At 35.4% G+C, this 16,009-nt stretch overlaps 1 protein-coding gene across 2 annotated transcripts in view; it reads right to left on the reverse strand.

Moving 5' to 3' along the window:
- Nucleotides 1–16,009, reverse strand: part of mahj (LisH and WD40 domain-containing protein mahjong) — a 122,414-nt gene that overhangs the window by 70,443 nt on the left and 35,962 nt on the right. For both annotated transcript variants that reach the window (XM_069840447.1, XM_069840446.1), the window contains 2 exons: nt 7,669–7,821; nt 1,688–1,872 (listed from right to left, as the gene is read on the reverse strand). In XM_069840447.1, coding sequence (XP_069696548.1) covers nt 1,688–1,872; nt 7,669–7,821 — 338 coding nt within the window. The remainder of the gene's footprint in view (nt 1–1,687; nt 1,873–7,668; nt 7,822–16,009) is intronic.

A 16,009-nucleotide genomic window follows, 5' to 3' on the forward strand; every position in this document is an offset into this window, starting at 1 on the left:
TTAGTTTGAATTTACTAATATATTCTGTCTCTTTAAAATTATTATAATAGTAAAGATATTACCACAGTTTAGTATACACAGTTGCGAAGCTCAATACTTGCTAAATATGCAAACATAGACAGTTGAAATATGCATCCATAGATAGTTGCTAGCCACCAGGATCGCTACTATTGCCTCATCACAGACTCTTTCCCTAGCAGACGATAAAATGTATTGTTCTTTTGATATCGTGTTCTTTTCAAAAGTTAACACCTTCCTTCCACTATTGAAATATGAAATACATAAGGTTTATATATTATTTTCATGAAGTATATATTATATTCTATAAACTCACCTTCCTGGATTTTTCGGAAGAAGGATAACTCTGATCTTTTTTTCTTACAATTTTTAGTGCTACAAACGTCTCCTTGTCCCATATTATTATTGAAATTATTGTATTTTAGCCATTTACAGTTATTACAACGGATAACGAACATTTCACAGTTTACACAACTTTTCACAACAATGCGAAATACGGCACAGTCAATGCATTTTCAATCTATACGAGGCCGTAATGCATGTTCGGGTTTTCTATTTTAGTGTATGGAGCTCAGTGAATTATTATATTGTAACTTTATTGCATATCATAGCTAAGTTTTATTTAGTGTAATGTGTCCATAAGTTCCCTTTACTTCTTGTTGCATAATAGCCTATGTGGAAGAAATAATTACAAAACAGTGTTATTTTAATGTGAAGAGAATTTTACATGTTAACATAATCTGTTCGTATCAACATTTTAAGTTTAGAATGGAAGCTATTTTGAGGTTTAATAAAAAAGAATTTATATTGTAATTTAATATAGCACATCTACCTTCCTTAATAAAGACACAAAATTTATCATACCACTCCTATGAAATTAGTGTACGTACGACTGTTTCTTCGTCTCTTAGGTAGTAGATAAATACAATAATTCAATACTCAATTGTAGTATTAAAATACAGACAAATTGAATGTGCGGAGTATCATACATGACATTATGCTTAATTATAATGTATAATTGCGAATTTAGGAATATAAGATATAGTAAACATAACCTATAATATTCCCATATGAATGTCAGGGCATTGGAGACCACTAAAATTAGACAGAAAGGGGCAATGGGACAGTAAACATAACCTATAATTTCAACATATCTAAATATCCATGCGGTGCAACTGAAAATTATTGAATCGTGCATAAATGAATGTACAAGAATTTCGCAATATTTAATCGAAATAAAGGCAAGTATTACACATACGAATAACGTAATTTTCACACAAAAATAATATTTCATCTTAACTCGCAAGTGACTTATATCTGAAGTGTCTCATAATCATTGTTTTAAATTTTATTAATGCAATTACACTACATTTTAGAGGAATATATGTTACTCTTTATGCATTCCAACTAATTTATGTGGTTGAAATGCCGCCCTTCGTGATCGGGTTAAGTGAGTCACATGGTCTGCCTTACGGCCTGTATTAGATCATGATGGCAGTGACACAGTCTATTGTTCCTAGTACTCACAGCGCTCCAAGCATCTAGCAACTATCGCTAGATTTGCAAAAAATCATCCCAAGCTTCGCAACTGTATATACTAAACTGTGATATTACTATAAAGCAATATACTTGAGAGTGAAAGCATAATACAACGTAACTTTGTAATTACCTCTTGATATTCGCCCATTGGTGTAAGATACCTCAGAATCAACATCTGCCTTGTTGCTAACGTTGGAGGATATATCTGAATGTTCCCTATAACATAGCTCTCCATTTCTGCCCAGGAAGAATTACTGCATTCACTAATACTTATATTGGGACAACCACCTCCACCTCCACCGCCTCCTCCAATACCTGTCAAACAGCAAATAACATATTCCAAATACAAAATTAATTACAATGTATCATAGCTATTTCTAATTAATTCAATGTAAGTGTTCATAAGTGTTCATAAACATCACGAGACATTACTTTAACATTGCGTTCCCATTCAAAAAAATAATAATATCCTATAATGGATCACGTCAGTCTAATAAATGGATAACTAAAGGTATCATAATCTCCATGTAGAAGGAAAAGAAAACTGCATGAACTCAGTAGATTGTCAAATGATCCAAATCTTAAATCGTACTATAAGACATACGCCAATATCTTAAAGAAAGTTATTTTTGAGGCAAAATCAAATTCCAATAGGGACTACATAGTGAATGCTAAAAACAAAGGGAAAGCATTATGGGATGTTATAAAGAAAGTAACTGGTAAAACTTCAGAAAATGCTACCCAAACCATTGAATTATTAAACAACAACCATACAGTCAAAGATCTGCAGACAGTTGCTGAATTGTTCAACAAATACTTTGCAAATGTAACCAGCTACAACACTTCTCAAGCAATCAATCAATCCTCAATTACAAACTGCAACATACATAATAACACCATATTTTTAACCCCAGTATCTTCATTAGAAATACTTAAGATAATGAAGAATTTAAAAAATAGTCTAACAGGTGGGTTTGATGAAATACCAGACCATATTATAAAAAGGTGTGCTGCTCTTCTAACAGTGCCCCTTGTAGATATATGTAACTCCTCCATAGCATCAGGTAAATTCCCCGAAAACTTGAAGATAGCAAAAGTTCGTCCTATTCTAAAGAAGGGTAAAATGGAATGTATCGAAAATTACAGGCCAATCTCTCTTCTATCAGTTTTCTCTAAAATTATTGAAAAAGTTATGTATTCTAGACTGATATCTTTCCTGGAAGTAAATAATATACTTTGTGAGTCTCAATTTGGCTTTAGGAAAGGAAAAGGAATATGTAATGCCATCATAAATTTCACAAAATCTATTCTACGCTCCAAGGACAACAAAGAGCACACAGTTGGACTTTTCCTTGATCTTAGTAAGGCATTCGACATGGTAAACCATGAAATCCTAATTCAGAAGTTGAGTCGCTTTGGTATAAGAGGATTAGCAGGTAACTGGTTCGCTTCGTATCTAAACAATAGAAAGCAAATAGTTGAAATTGGAGCAGTCAAGTTAAACATTGCTCCCCTAACAAATGGTGTTCCGCAGGGTTCCATACTTGGACCTATATTGTTCCTTTTGTATATAAATGATCTTCCAATAAGTATAGCCCAAGCCAAGACAGTGTTATTTGCAGACGATACAAATATTATTATAAATGATACTAATAGGGATAATTTAAAACAAAAAATCTATGAAACATCAACTCATTTAGAGAAATGGCTATCACACAATAAGTTAAGACTAAACACAAACAAGACCATTTGTATAAACTTTAGCCAACATCAATTACACGATCCTGTCCAAATATTACTTAATAATATCAGGATTAAGGAAGAAAGTTATACAAAGTTCCTAGGCATATACATTGACTCAAATCTAACATGGGAATATCATGTACAATTTTTGAATGAAAAATTGTCCAGATTATGTTATGTCTTTCGTATCTTAACCAAAATATCGCCCCTGAAGCTTCTATTGTCAATATACTATGGTTATGTACACTCAGTTATTGCATATGGCATAATCATTTGGGGCTCATCATCAAAATCCTTACAGATACTAAAATTGCAGAAGAGAATAATAAAAATCATGAAACAAGTTCCAATACGGACTGCGAGCAGAGGCATTTTTAAAGAGCTCAATATACTACCGGTCCCCTGTATCTACGTACTAGAAACAGTCTGTTACATCCATCAGAATGCAAAACAGTTTATACCAAACTCTGAATACCATGACTACAGTACTAGAACTTCCAGTAATATGCATTTAAAATACCACAGGCTTACCAGAAGTCTTAACAGTATATCTCATAATGGTTGTAAATTATACAACAAGCTCCCCTTACATATCAGGAAGTGTACCCAAAAAATTTTCAAGAAATCGGTAAAAAATATACTGTTGAAGCACATGCCACTGAGCATAAACGAGTACCTAAATTTAAATCTTGAACAGGAAATGTAACAATCTCTGTTTTATATACTGTTATTGATTGCTGCTGTTTTCCCTGTTTACTGCTCCTTACCTTCCTCTTCAGGAACCTGGTAGAAGCACAAACTGACAAGATTGTCATTATAATAAAATATACAATGTTAGAAAGTGATTATTATTATGTTGTAATTATAATTGTTGTCATTACTATTGTATTTGTTTACATTACTATTATACCATTGTATTAACATGTAATTGTTATCTGACGATGCCATGAATCCTTGTATTCTGACGGCTAATAAATACAATTCCAATTCCAATTCCAATAGCAATGGTGAATAAACTTGATCCATCTCCCCATTCAGTTACCTACCCACATATTTACTGTCCTTCACCCCATCTTATAACCAATGAACTACAATAAAATACAAAAGGCACACAAAACTTGTTAGTTCTGGTTATGTGTGCATCTAATGCCTACCCACTTCACTTGCATGATTTGGGTTCCGCATATTGCGAACAGATGACAGGACTATAACTCATTTTCAAGTTGCACACCACTTCAGCAGGCCATGCTATGCATGATGTGTATCTGTGGAGAATTATGTCGTATACTGAGGTAAGTGTAGTGTAGGGAATGGATAAGGATGATGACGAAGATGAGGAAGGGAGAAGGAGAAATCCGATCCCTGCATGAAGCCAACTCTTGTCAAATAACACCAAGGAGGCTGCCAGGTTTAACATCACCAACTGACGGACGAATCACTGGCAAAAACGTATTACGGCAAACGCCAGTAGGGGAAGTTATCCCCATATGTGCCGCTCGGCACCTCGCTTGCATGCTCTCTCTCTCTCTACTATCTGTCCCGCTTCTTTGGATCACTGCCTACCACTATGTAATACGCATTAGACAACTGTCCACAACCACAATGCAATACGCATTAGACAATATGCATTAGACAACTGTCCACAACCACAATGCAATACGCATTAGACAACTGTCCACAACATGTACTGACACAACACAACACAACACAACACAATGTAATGTGGTTTTCATTAAACAACACTCACCTGTTAACTTTGCACGTCCTCGAAGTAACACAATAGTCTTTTTTCCCCCCACAGGTTGGACACTTGTAATGAGTACACGTCTTCAGTACGGATCATCACTACACGTGGTTACGTCTGTACACGAAGTTGGACACGGACACAATGAAGCCACCCCCGTAGTCAACCCCTACCAAGCGACATTCACAAGCCCACCAGTTTCTACCCACGCTATTCGGTCATTGTCCCCTTCTACAATACGTTATGGCAGTTCCCTTAAACATAAATAGATTCATTTTCCCTTCTACCCCCAACTTGCCTCGGTAGCCGAGAGGTCTAAAGCGTGAACAAAAAGCGTGCGTTTAGGTTTAGTTACGAACTTTCTCGGATCGAATCTCCCCTCCTGCGAAGTCGTAAGAAAAAAAAAAAGAGAGAGACATTAAGCAAGGAACAGAGAAGGAGAGACTGGAGAGAGAGAGTGACAGGACGAAGTTCCTCTTTTGCTTCGTAGGTGTCGTTACTCTTTTTGTTCCACTTTCCTACACTAGATGTCACCCACCCTAAACCCCTATTTCCACTCTTTCCCGCTAGGGTGTGTGGTGAGCTTGTAGGGGAAAAGTGGAAAGGGGACGTGGGCGGAGCTTTGCGTTCGCCGTATTACGTTTTTCCCGAATCACTATCAACAGTGACATATGAAGGGTACACGGGAATAACGATCAAGGTCCATTTTAGAAAGTTTATGCACTTAATACTTTGTTATGTATGTATTTAATAGAAACTGACGTAGTGGAATGTCAAGAACGATGATTTCTTATTACTAGCTAGACCACATGATAGTACTTCCTTTCCACTATAAGATAACATTATTAACTCAATTTCGATTTTTGTTGGACCTTGATAGTTTTTCCCGTGTACTCTTCATATGCCTTCTCTTCATATGTACTGTGGAGAGATTTGAGATTTAACCCAGGCATACTGGTGCACAATCTAGTGATTAGAAATTGTGCACCACCACCTCTCTTAGTACTGAGTAGAATTTTACCCACAAAAATCTCTGAATCAAATCCAGGCCGGTTAGTCTGAAGGCAGATGTGCTACCACAGAGCTACTCGGCAGACTGTTTCTGGTTATGTTGACTGAAACAATTCATATGGGATACAAAATGAGAAATACCTGACACAGTTGAATGTCATTATACACACATTATTATGAAATTTACTAATATTAAACAGATTTCGGTAGTTTTAATTCTTGAGGAGAATAATAATTATGGAAAGAGCTTTATGTATGTTGCTGAAAATATGAGTAAAAATATGTATCACAGACTGGATCTACTGTTATCCTTCATCAGGCGAGGAAGAAGTCTTCATTTGTATGATGGTACTGTCCTCCCATAATTAAAGTAAATCATAGTATGTAAATTACAAAATTATTTTTGTTAGTCCCTTTAAAGTTTTGTACATACGGGCTATTCGATCAGTAAAAAACCTCGCATTTTTTTATACCCTAATTTTTTCCCTATTTATACAAGGTGCTGAAGAGAGTGCATTTGCAAAAATATACTATCGAAAGTCAAACGGGTTTCGTATTATTGAGCGACAAATTTAGCGTATTTTATAAAAACAAGCCTCTTTCAGCGCTCAGAACTGTGGAACCATTTACTGCAGAACATTGAACGAGAGCTCATTTTGAAGCTGACATTTGGTAGGTTATGATAAGAAGTAATCCTTATTTTTATTGTACACAGAGAGACAGATAATCTGATTTTACTTACTTTTAGGCTTTTTGTTCATTTGTAAAAATGTAAAAAAATATTGAGAAAATACCTTGCATTATTAAGATGGATTCGGCATTGTTTGGTTAGCGGTATGGCAATACGTTTCGAGGGTATTAAATAGATTATTTTCACATGCCTGGACTTGAACGGCACAGTACCACACGAACTGGCTAAGACATGAAGATAAGCGAGTGTTGGGCGTCATTTTACTCCTGTGTTTATGAAAACTTGTGATAAAGCTATAGTAGCCCAGCTATGCGCTACTAGACGACACATCACGTGTTTGTCTCCTGGCCTTGCTTGTCTCGGCTAGCTCCCGTCTCACAGTCAGCTGGTTAGTACTATTTATTTTCTTTATTTTATATTTTCAATACTTTATCAACATACTATCAGTAAAAAATATGTGTTTATTTGTACTTTCAATGCGGAATCTAACTACGTATATATTTTAAAAATATTTTTTCCTAAGCAAAGGCGTCTTAATGAAGAAAAATCTAAATTTCTCCATTTCCATAAAAAGTAAGAAAATCTGTTTATATGTCAATATAAACTTTAATTGTTCATTGGGTGAAAGAGTTTCGGAGCTACAACAGTTTAAAGTTGCTAATTTTATGAAAATACGATCAATTTAAATATTTTTAATTTAAACACTATGAAGTTCTGATGCCTCAAACTTTGCACAAAGCACTGTATCACAGTTCTCTATGTACAAAAAAAGTTTCATTGTATTTAGAACTTGTAAGGTCAATTTTCTGTATATTTCGGTCAATTTGAGATGGAATAGCTCATACATATATGTCACATTTACAAATAAATTCGAACAATATAAAAAACACCTACAAACTCTACAAACATTATGCACACTCACCTAATCCTGTGGAAGAAGTAGAGGTAGAATTAAAAGTTCCAGCTGGACTGACTCTCACATGGGACATCATTAATGGGGCTGGTGGAGGCGGTGACATGACACAACTATCATTTGGCGGATCCTGTTTTCTCCAACAGTCTGGATTTGAAGGAACTGAAAATACGAATTCAAACCTTAATGGCAGCCTATTACTGAAGGGCAATGAAATTATTCCTTGTATAAAACTCTGAAAACTGTTCATTGAAAGTACCTTCCTCTTGCACCTAAACAATGCACACAAATATCATGAAGATACTTGCAGGAATAGCAGAAGGTTATTTCTGGAATCCTGTTCAGTGTTTTTCTTTATTTGGTTATTTAACTTCACTGTATCAACTGATAGGTTATTTAGCGCTGATAAGATTGGTGATGGTATTTGATGAGATGAGGCCGAGGATTCGCCATAGATTACCTGGCATTCACCTTATGGTTGGGGAAAACCTAGGAAAAAACCCAAGCAAGTAATCAGCCCAAGCAGAAATCGAACCCACACCTGAGCACAACCCCGGATAGGCAGGCAAGCACCTCAGCCAACTGAGCTATGCAGGTTATTCAGTGTTCTTCTTACAGTCCTTTGAATGGTATCCACGTGATGTCTTAAGTTTTGGGAACATACAAGGAAGTCACTGTGTGTTAAGTCCAGTGAATAATGTTCATGTTGTAGAACACAGCTTTTTCTGTTGAACAACCCTTCAACAATGAGAGCCATATGTACAGTTATCATACGTCCTCATTTTCCCGGACATGTCCTCATTTTCAAGAGTTAAATTACAATCCAAGAAGAATTTTCAAAATCAACGTGAATGTCTGGAAATTGGATGTGTATTTAATTTTTAAAAATGCTCGACTTTCAAACAACAGAAGCTAAGATTCTCTACATCAGACGTCTCAATAGGGCCTTCTCGGAGCACTTCCTCCTCTCTTTCTCTTTTTTAATGTAAGAGTGGAACAAGATGCGGGAGCAGTTCGTGTATCTCTGGATGACGTCATTGACCGCGACGTTTGAATAGACATCTGCAACCGCTACGATGTTGTGTCCATCTCCGAGGAAAGAATGTCCTTGTTACCGCAAATGTACGAAGAAAAGTTTCATACGGAAAGTGAAATTGTGGGAGTCAATTTACCACTTCATTAATCTAATTGTTAACTAATTTGAATCAAGACCAGTAACAAATATAATGAAGTACTGAAGAACTTGAGAAAAGAATTTGAGACCAGATTTAAGATTTGAATAGTTCTAGTTTAAAATAATTTCTAAGATGTTTTGGTTATTATTAATTATTGAAAACATTACGAAACATATTATTTAACTATTATTGTAATTATTATATTAATATTGACGTATCGTAAGAATACATACCTTAACAACCAACATGTTTAATTGTAATTTTATTATTACTATTTAATTGAATTTTATTTTATTAAATATAGCATAAACTTAAAAAAAAGACATACTGTGCCAAAAACCATTTACTAGAAATGAAGTATTGTTGTTGTTTAATCAACTGTCCGAAGAAAAGGTCTGAACCTCACAAGTGATACCAATAAGACACCACTTATGAGGCAACTAGGCCAGGAGATAATGGGGTAGGGTTGCCAGTTCCTTGTGCTCAAATAATTACGTAACATGTATGGTTGTTCATGCTTCAGATTCCTTTTTACTCATTAATATATAATTAGAAAATAAAGTTATTATTATTATTATTATTATTATTATTATTACTATTATTATTACTGCGAACTACTTACGAAATTTTATTCCTTCCGAAAACAACCGTCTATTGTGACAGTACAACTCAAAAGTGCAGCTTTGTAGAATTTCTCCCGCGACAGTTACAACTTAGCTCACTCATGCGTGTGACATGAATCAGCGATCAGCTATCTTCGGGTACTGCGCTTATCTCTTCAGCTGACTACGCTATCTACACTTGCTCTCTGTAATAATTTTTATGCGTTGGCCTTGAGACGCCTGCTCTACATAGTCCACCTTGCAGCTCATGAATCAGCTCAGAATGACACTTTCTAAAGATTTGAAGTGCACAGTCCATTTCACTTCTGTTTCCTTATTCTTATTGCATTACTGGTGAGTTTGCACACGAGGTTCTGTCTGCCCTGTTACCTCAATTTATCTACGTAATTGGTTCTCCCAAGGATTGCGAGTTCTTAGTTACACTTCATGCTTGTCAAGCATTTTTCAATTTCTTTAATTCAAATGCAGTGAACTATGAAGAGGAACGCCTTGTTGTAGAGTCAGTGAAGTACAATCTTCGTTATTTCACTTGTGTAGCATTCTATTTGTACTCGTTAAAAATTTCTGATATTTTAAAGAAAATCAGATCAACAAACAAATATTCATGGCCTGTTTAAATGAAGGTACTCTTCATTTGAACATGAGTGTCTGAAATTTGATTGATTCTTGAAGTTTTTATGTATTTCTATATGCATATTGTACAGAAGAATGAGTTTCATTGGGTTGATTATTTTGGGAAATTCATATGATTACTTTCTTTGAACGAATTATCATTCCATCATTACTACTTGATGTAACAGCCTAATGTCGGGCCCTAGCCTCCTCTATCTTCTTCCTCCATTTCTCTCTATCAAGTGCCATTCTCCTGAATGCTGCAGTTCCCAGGAAATTCCCATTTGTCAAAAACCATTTCAGTTGTTTGAGTCGTCACTTGCATTCCAATTTCGAGGTTTCAATAGAGGCTTCTCAACATACTTTACGGATATAGAGGAGTCATCCTACAATCTAACCCCCAAACCTGGAGGACCAGGTCTCCCAATTTATATCCCTGGGAGACAGGGTAGCCCAGCTATACCCCTGGGCACTGCATAGCTCAGGTACCTCAGGGTTGCTAATTCCCGTATCCACAAGTGGGCCCCTGAGGGGCATTTTATCATTACTATCCATTATATATAAAGTACTTGTTTGAATTTTATTTTATCTCCTTCACAATAATAGATGAAGGACGACTGACATCTGCTGAAATTCGTTTCATGAGACAGACAGCAGGATATACATTTCTAGACCATGAAGGAAATGAAGACGTCCTCCAGGAGCTGAAAGTTGAACCAATTCTGCAATACATTCATAATTATAGAACTCAATAGAAATATCATGTGGATGGGATGAACAATGTTAGGTTTTGAAAATTAATCTTATCATATACACCAAGAGGTTGTCGATTCCCTTGAAGGCCTAAAAGGAGATGGCTAGAGATCGTAATGGGCAGTGAGACCCAATACTTGCATGTTGATAATGAAAAATATGGTAATAACAAACAGAACAGACTATCCATCTTTCTTTTGATTAACCATTACCATTACAACAGATAATCGAAGTTCTACTGTACAGCGAAAGAATTCTACAAGCATTAACCAAACATCTGCAATTAATTCTGTGGCTGGGAGGAAAAAGGTCTTAAGTCAATTTTTTGTGAAAATGAGATTTTTATATATTCTGAAAACAGAAACAATTCTCTACAATCTGGTAAAATGGTTAAAGTCAAATAAGACTCCTGACTGGATTTATAGGGCGTTACCAAATGTCCTAAGTACTTTTTTAATCGAGCACACACAGAATAAAGGACTTAAGAATATTTAATACTTTATTCCTTACAAACCATCACATGTTTACTTTCCGTGCTTCCCTATTAAAAAGGTCTAACTTGTATTTTAGCCATTTTATCACATACTGATGCCCTTTCCTTTTAAAACTTTAAGCACTAGATAAACAGTCCTATATTGTTTAAGACCCATTTTGCATTCCTAATAATTTACATTTCCGTTTATTTTGACATGAAAAAGGTCTTATATTTAAATAGTCCCTTCTACTCAGTGTGGCCTCTAGTCTTAAAAGGGCTTAAGTGCGGCTATTTTTGGAAATAATCAAGAAAATTGTTAAATGAGCAACATTACCTATTTTAGAAGAAATATAAACAAATAATATCCAGGAAAAACCTTTTAATTAAAAAACTCTATAATTGACACCAATTTCAATCTTTCTACAGCTCTCCTGAAAAGTATAAAATTTTTACATAAGACCTTTTTCCTCCCGGCCACAGAATTAATGATAATAAAAGAGATCTAAGAAGAGAGCTTATGCAGGAATATACTGCATAAACTTTTAGATGAAGCTGCGAAAAAAAAATGTTAGTGTTATTGACAACAGACTGTGACAAGTTAAAATAAAGTGAAAAATGCAGCTTACAATCTATCTAAAGGGATTAGAGATAATTTGCTACAGTAAAATATGCCCAACAGAATAAAGAGGAATGGAAATCAAGTGGCACAAAGGCCGAAATTAAACAGAATACACTAAAGAAAAAGAGAGCACTACAAGATGCTACCAACACCAAAGATTATCATTTTTGTCTCTCAAGAAGGAAGTTTAATTCTCTGGAATTTTGACCTCAAATACGAAGTATGTGAAAGTTTTATAATTTCCTTCCATCATAATTATCCATCACACTGTAACACTGTTTTTATTTTTCACTATTTTTGTATTGATTTCACACATCACATTGACTAGTTTTATATTAATTTTTTTTTTATTTTATTTTATTGGGTTATTTTACGACGCTTTATCAACATCTAGGTTATTTAGCGTCTGAATGAAATGAAGGTGATAATGCCGGTGAAATGAGTCCGGGATCCAGCACCGAAAGTTACCCAGCATTTGCTCGTATTGGGTTGAGGGAAAACCCTGGAAAAACCTCAACCAAGTAACTTGCCCCGACCGGGATTCGAACCCGGGCCACCTGGTTTCGCAACCAGACGCGCTGACCGTTACTCCACAGGTGTGGACTTTATATAAAATATAGATTATAATCTGCAACATATCAATCTTACATTTTCAATTAAAAATAATTTTGAACATATGTTAAAAGGCTGGGCCAACCCACAAAACAGCAAGTTTATCAATGTCGTTTATTTCTGGACTGCAATGCATATCTTTCAAAGATCTTAACTTCTATTTTCCACATACCAATAAGTCTTTATTTGACATTGTGAAAGTATGTTTTTAAGTGGTCAAAACGTATTAATGTAACTTCATATGCATTATTGTGTATTGTGTACAATACAAATCAACACTTTAAATTAATGGAATTGATCTCTGGCTTCTCCTTACATGAATATTAATAACATACACATCTTTGCAAGTGCATAGTTTTATAAATGTTACATAAATACTGTAGTTATGTAGAACATGATATTTTTTTTAAATTATCAAAAGCCATGTTCTATAATTTAACAATGGAAATTAAAAATAAAATATAAATATTTATGCTCAACCATGCCGAAATGTTGTTGTTGTTGTTGTTTTCTAATGCCAGGTGTTTGACAATAAAGTCATTTGACCTCTTGCACTCCAATATTTTTCAAAGATATTATCATGACCAGCCACTGAAGCACAGATTTTGAGGTGTAGTAATTATACACCTGGTAGCAGCCCTTAAATGGACCTCATTAAAGTTCTGGTGTTCCACCAATCAGAAAACACCATTGCAGCAATATGAAAGCCAAGTATCGATTATTCTCGGATATGCAATTGAAAGACGAGGGAAACGTCACGGAGGCTGGAAATCCAATACTGTCGCAGAAGGTTATGTTCTGTTACTATAATAATTAGCGTTAATTGTAAATAATATTCAATTTGTCATCTCGTTTTTCAATGTCTAAATCAATTTCAAGGTTATATCAAGATTAATGTTTATTTTACTCTCTAGATTATATCAAGGTCAATGACATTTGTTTCTCAGGAAAAAATCAATACTTTCGCTTCTGAGCACATCTCACAATTTACGAGATATTGCACAAGGTCAGTTCCGCTCCCCAGTCAGATAAGAATAACATGAACACTTATGAATAATTTCAAGTTAGAAATAGGGTCGAGCATAAAAAGTCGTATGAAACTTGCTTATAATGGTAATTAAGACGCTCGTATGAAAATTATTAAACTCGCTTGCGCTCATTTCATAAACATACTCACGTCTTAATTACTACCATTATAGGCTTGTTGCATAATGTACTATTTTCAATCCATTTAAAAATATTAACATTATTATTATCACCAGCCATTAACATCAGTGTTTTTTTTTTTTCATCAGTTGTCATAAATGTCGATATCATTCTTCCTTCTGCTCATCAATTTGCTACAGCCTTAACTTCACGGCAAATCTCCTGCATATGAACATCAGCGACTTCACAGCTTCTGCAAATCAGCGGAGTGCAGCGTCACTTAGTCAAGGGGGATCGCTATCAAGGGGGATTTTGGTGGTCAACCATTTTATTTAATTCTGAAATTCAATGGCTTGCCAAGTATTAAGAGAATGAATTTTTAAGTACGTCCAAAAAAGAAAACGTAATTTTAGGTCAAACCATTCCCTCTGTACAATTATTATAAGGATACAGGTTATAGCGCAGTGTTCAATCTTGACTCATTCTGGAACAAGAGCGCTATTGTTTAGAATGCCTTCATCACTCAAGACACACAGTTATAAAAAAATACAGATCGAGCTGACACACACAATTCTTCCTCCGTATTTATATGTTGCACAAAAAGCAGGTCATTTCTCGTTCATGTGAAGGAATATTTCTGTTACAGCTTGACATTCAGTAAAGCAAGTGATAGTGATAAAAGAGAGGCAAAAGTTTGTTTTATGCAGCCACACACAACACTTTGATATTTAGAGTTTACGAATTTTTTTTTTATTATTATTCCAGCGTTCTTTTTATTTTATCGGACAAAAGGTTGAGTCTCCGTTCTTCGCCAAGCGAAACATTTAACTCGCATAACTTGGAAATCAGTCAAGATTTTGAGTAGCGTCAACTTTTAAAAGTAATTTTCATTCTTTCTCAATATTTCTCTCACTTTGAACTCCCATCTAAAGTGAAAAATAAAAAACTTTACCACTTACCAACTTTTGAAAGTGTAAATTATATTTTGAACAGATCACTTCGCAGTTACTATTTTTTCTCTCTCTTTTCGAAAAATATTTTGGTTTCGAATTTTTTTTATGCTTTCCTTAGACATTGATCTATCAATTGTAAAAATTACAGCGTGACTGTCATAGGAGCTACGACATGATAAATATTTAATGGAGTGTGAAACATATCTTCCTCCCTCTTGCTCCAGTATCAGCATTGGTCTCTCACACGAGATATCCTCTCGCACAAGCCAGCAATATTATAAAGCCCCAGCAATCTCCCATTGGGTCTCGTCATATGCAGGAGATTTTCCGTGGAGAAAAGTTACCATCATAACCTGTTTTCATGTCATAGTCACCCTTATCAAGCTGTATGTACAAATCTAGTCTTTCAGGTAAGGCTCCCTGTAAAGCAGATTTGAATAATTTCAAGGGAAAAATTGTTCCGGGGCCGGGTATCGATCCCAGGACCTCTGGTTGAATGTACCAGCGCTCTGCCAACTGAGCTACCCAGGAACTCCACCCGACACCGTCTCAACTTTTCCCTTTATATCCACACAACTCGAGGTCCCGGGATCAATACCCGGCCCCGGAACAATTTTTCCCTTGAAATTATTCAAATCTGCTTTACAGGAAGCCTTACCTGAAAGACTAGATTTGTATAATATATACGTCACTGTGTACTTTAACAGAAAACCACAGTTCCAAGTCACACAGAGTTTGTGTGCACTCAATGTGGGTCTCTGGCACTTCGTCAGCCAACACGAGTTGTGTGGATATAAAGGGAAATGTTGAGACGGTGTCGGGTGGAGTTCCCGGGTAGCTGAGTTGGCAGAGTGCTGGTACGTTCAACCAGAGGTCCCGGGATCGATTACTGGCCCCGGAACAATTTTTCCCTTGAAATTATTCAAGCTGTATGTAGTTTCGAAACATTGGAAATATTAAGTTCCATGACACACTGGAATCCCAAAGTCTATATCTGAACATATTCACCATGAAAGTATGAAAATCTATACACTTATCTTTATCCAGTTGATTATATTTCCAATGTCACAACAACTACAACCATTACCACCATAACTGCCACCAGAAAAGCGAAATAATGATTTTGTCCCATTTTCCCCAGAAATTAATCAGTTCAAAGATGCAAAACTAACTCACATTCTGAAGGACTTCAAAATCACATTCTACTCTGTAAAGGAAGGGGAGATGAATGAAAGGGCAATAGGAGGAAAAACTGTCACAACTGCTATCGAATATAACCGTACAGATGCTCTGATTATATTACAAAAAACGTGATTGCCTACAAAAGAATTCAGTACTTCAGAGCGTTCAATTAGCTACATATTAGAAATTGTTTATACATT

Source organism: Periplaneta americana, chromosome 11 (assembly GCF_040183065.1).
Source record: "Periplaneta americana isolate PAMFEO1 chromosome 11, P.americana_PAMFEO1_priV1, whole genome shotgun sequence".
In the NCBI taxonomy this organism is placed as follows: domain Eukaryota; kingdom Metazoa; phylum Arthropoda; class Insecta; order Blattodea; family Blattidae; genus Periplaneta; species Periplaneta americana.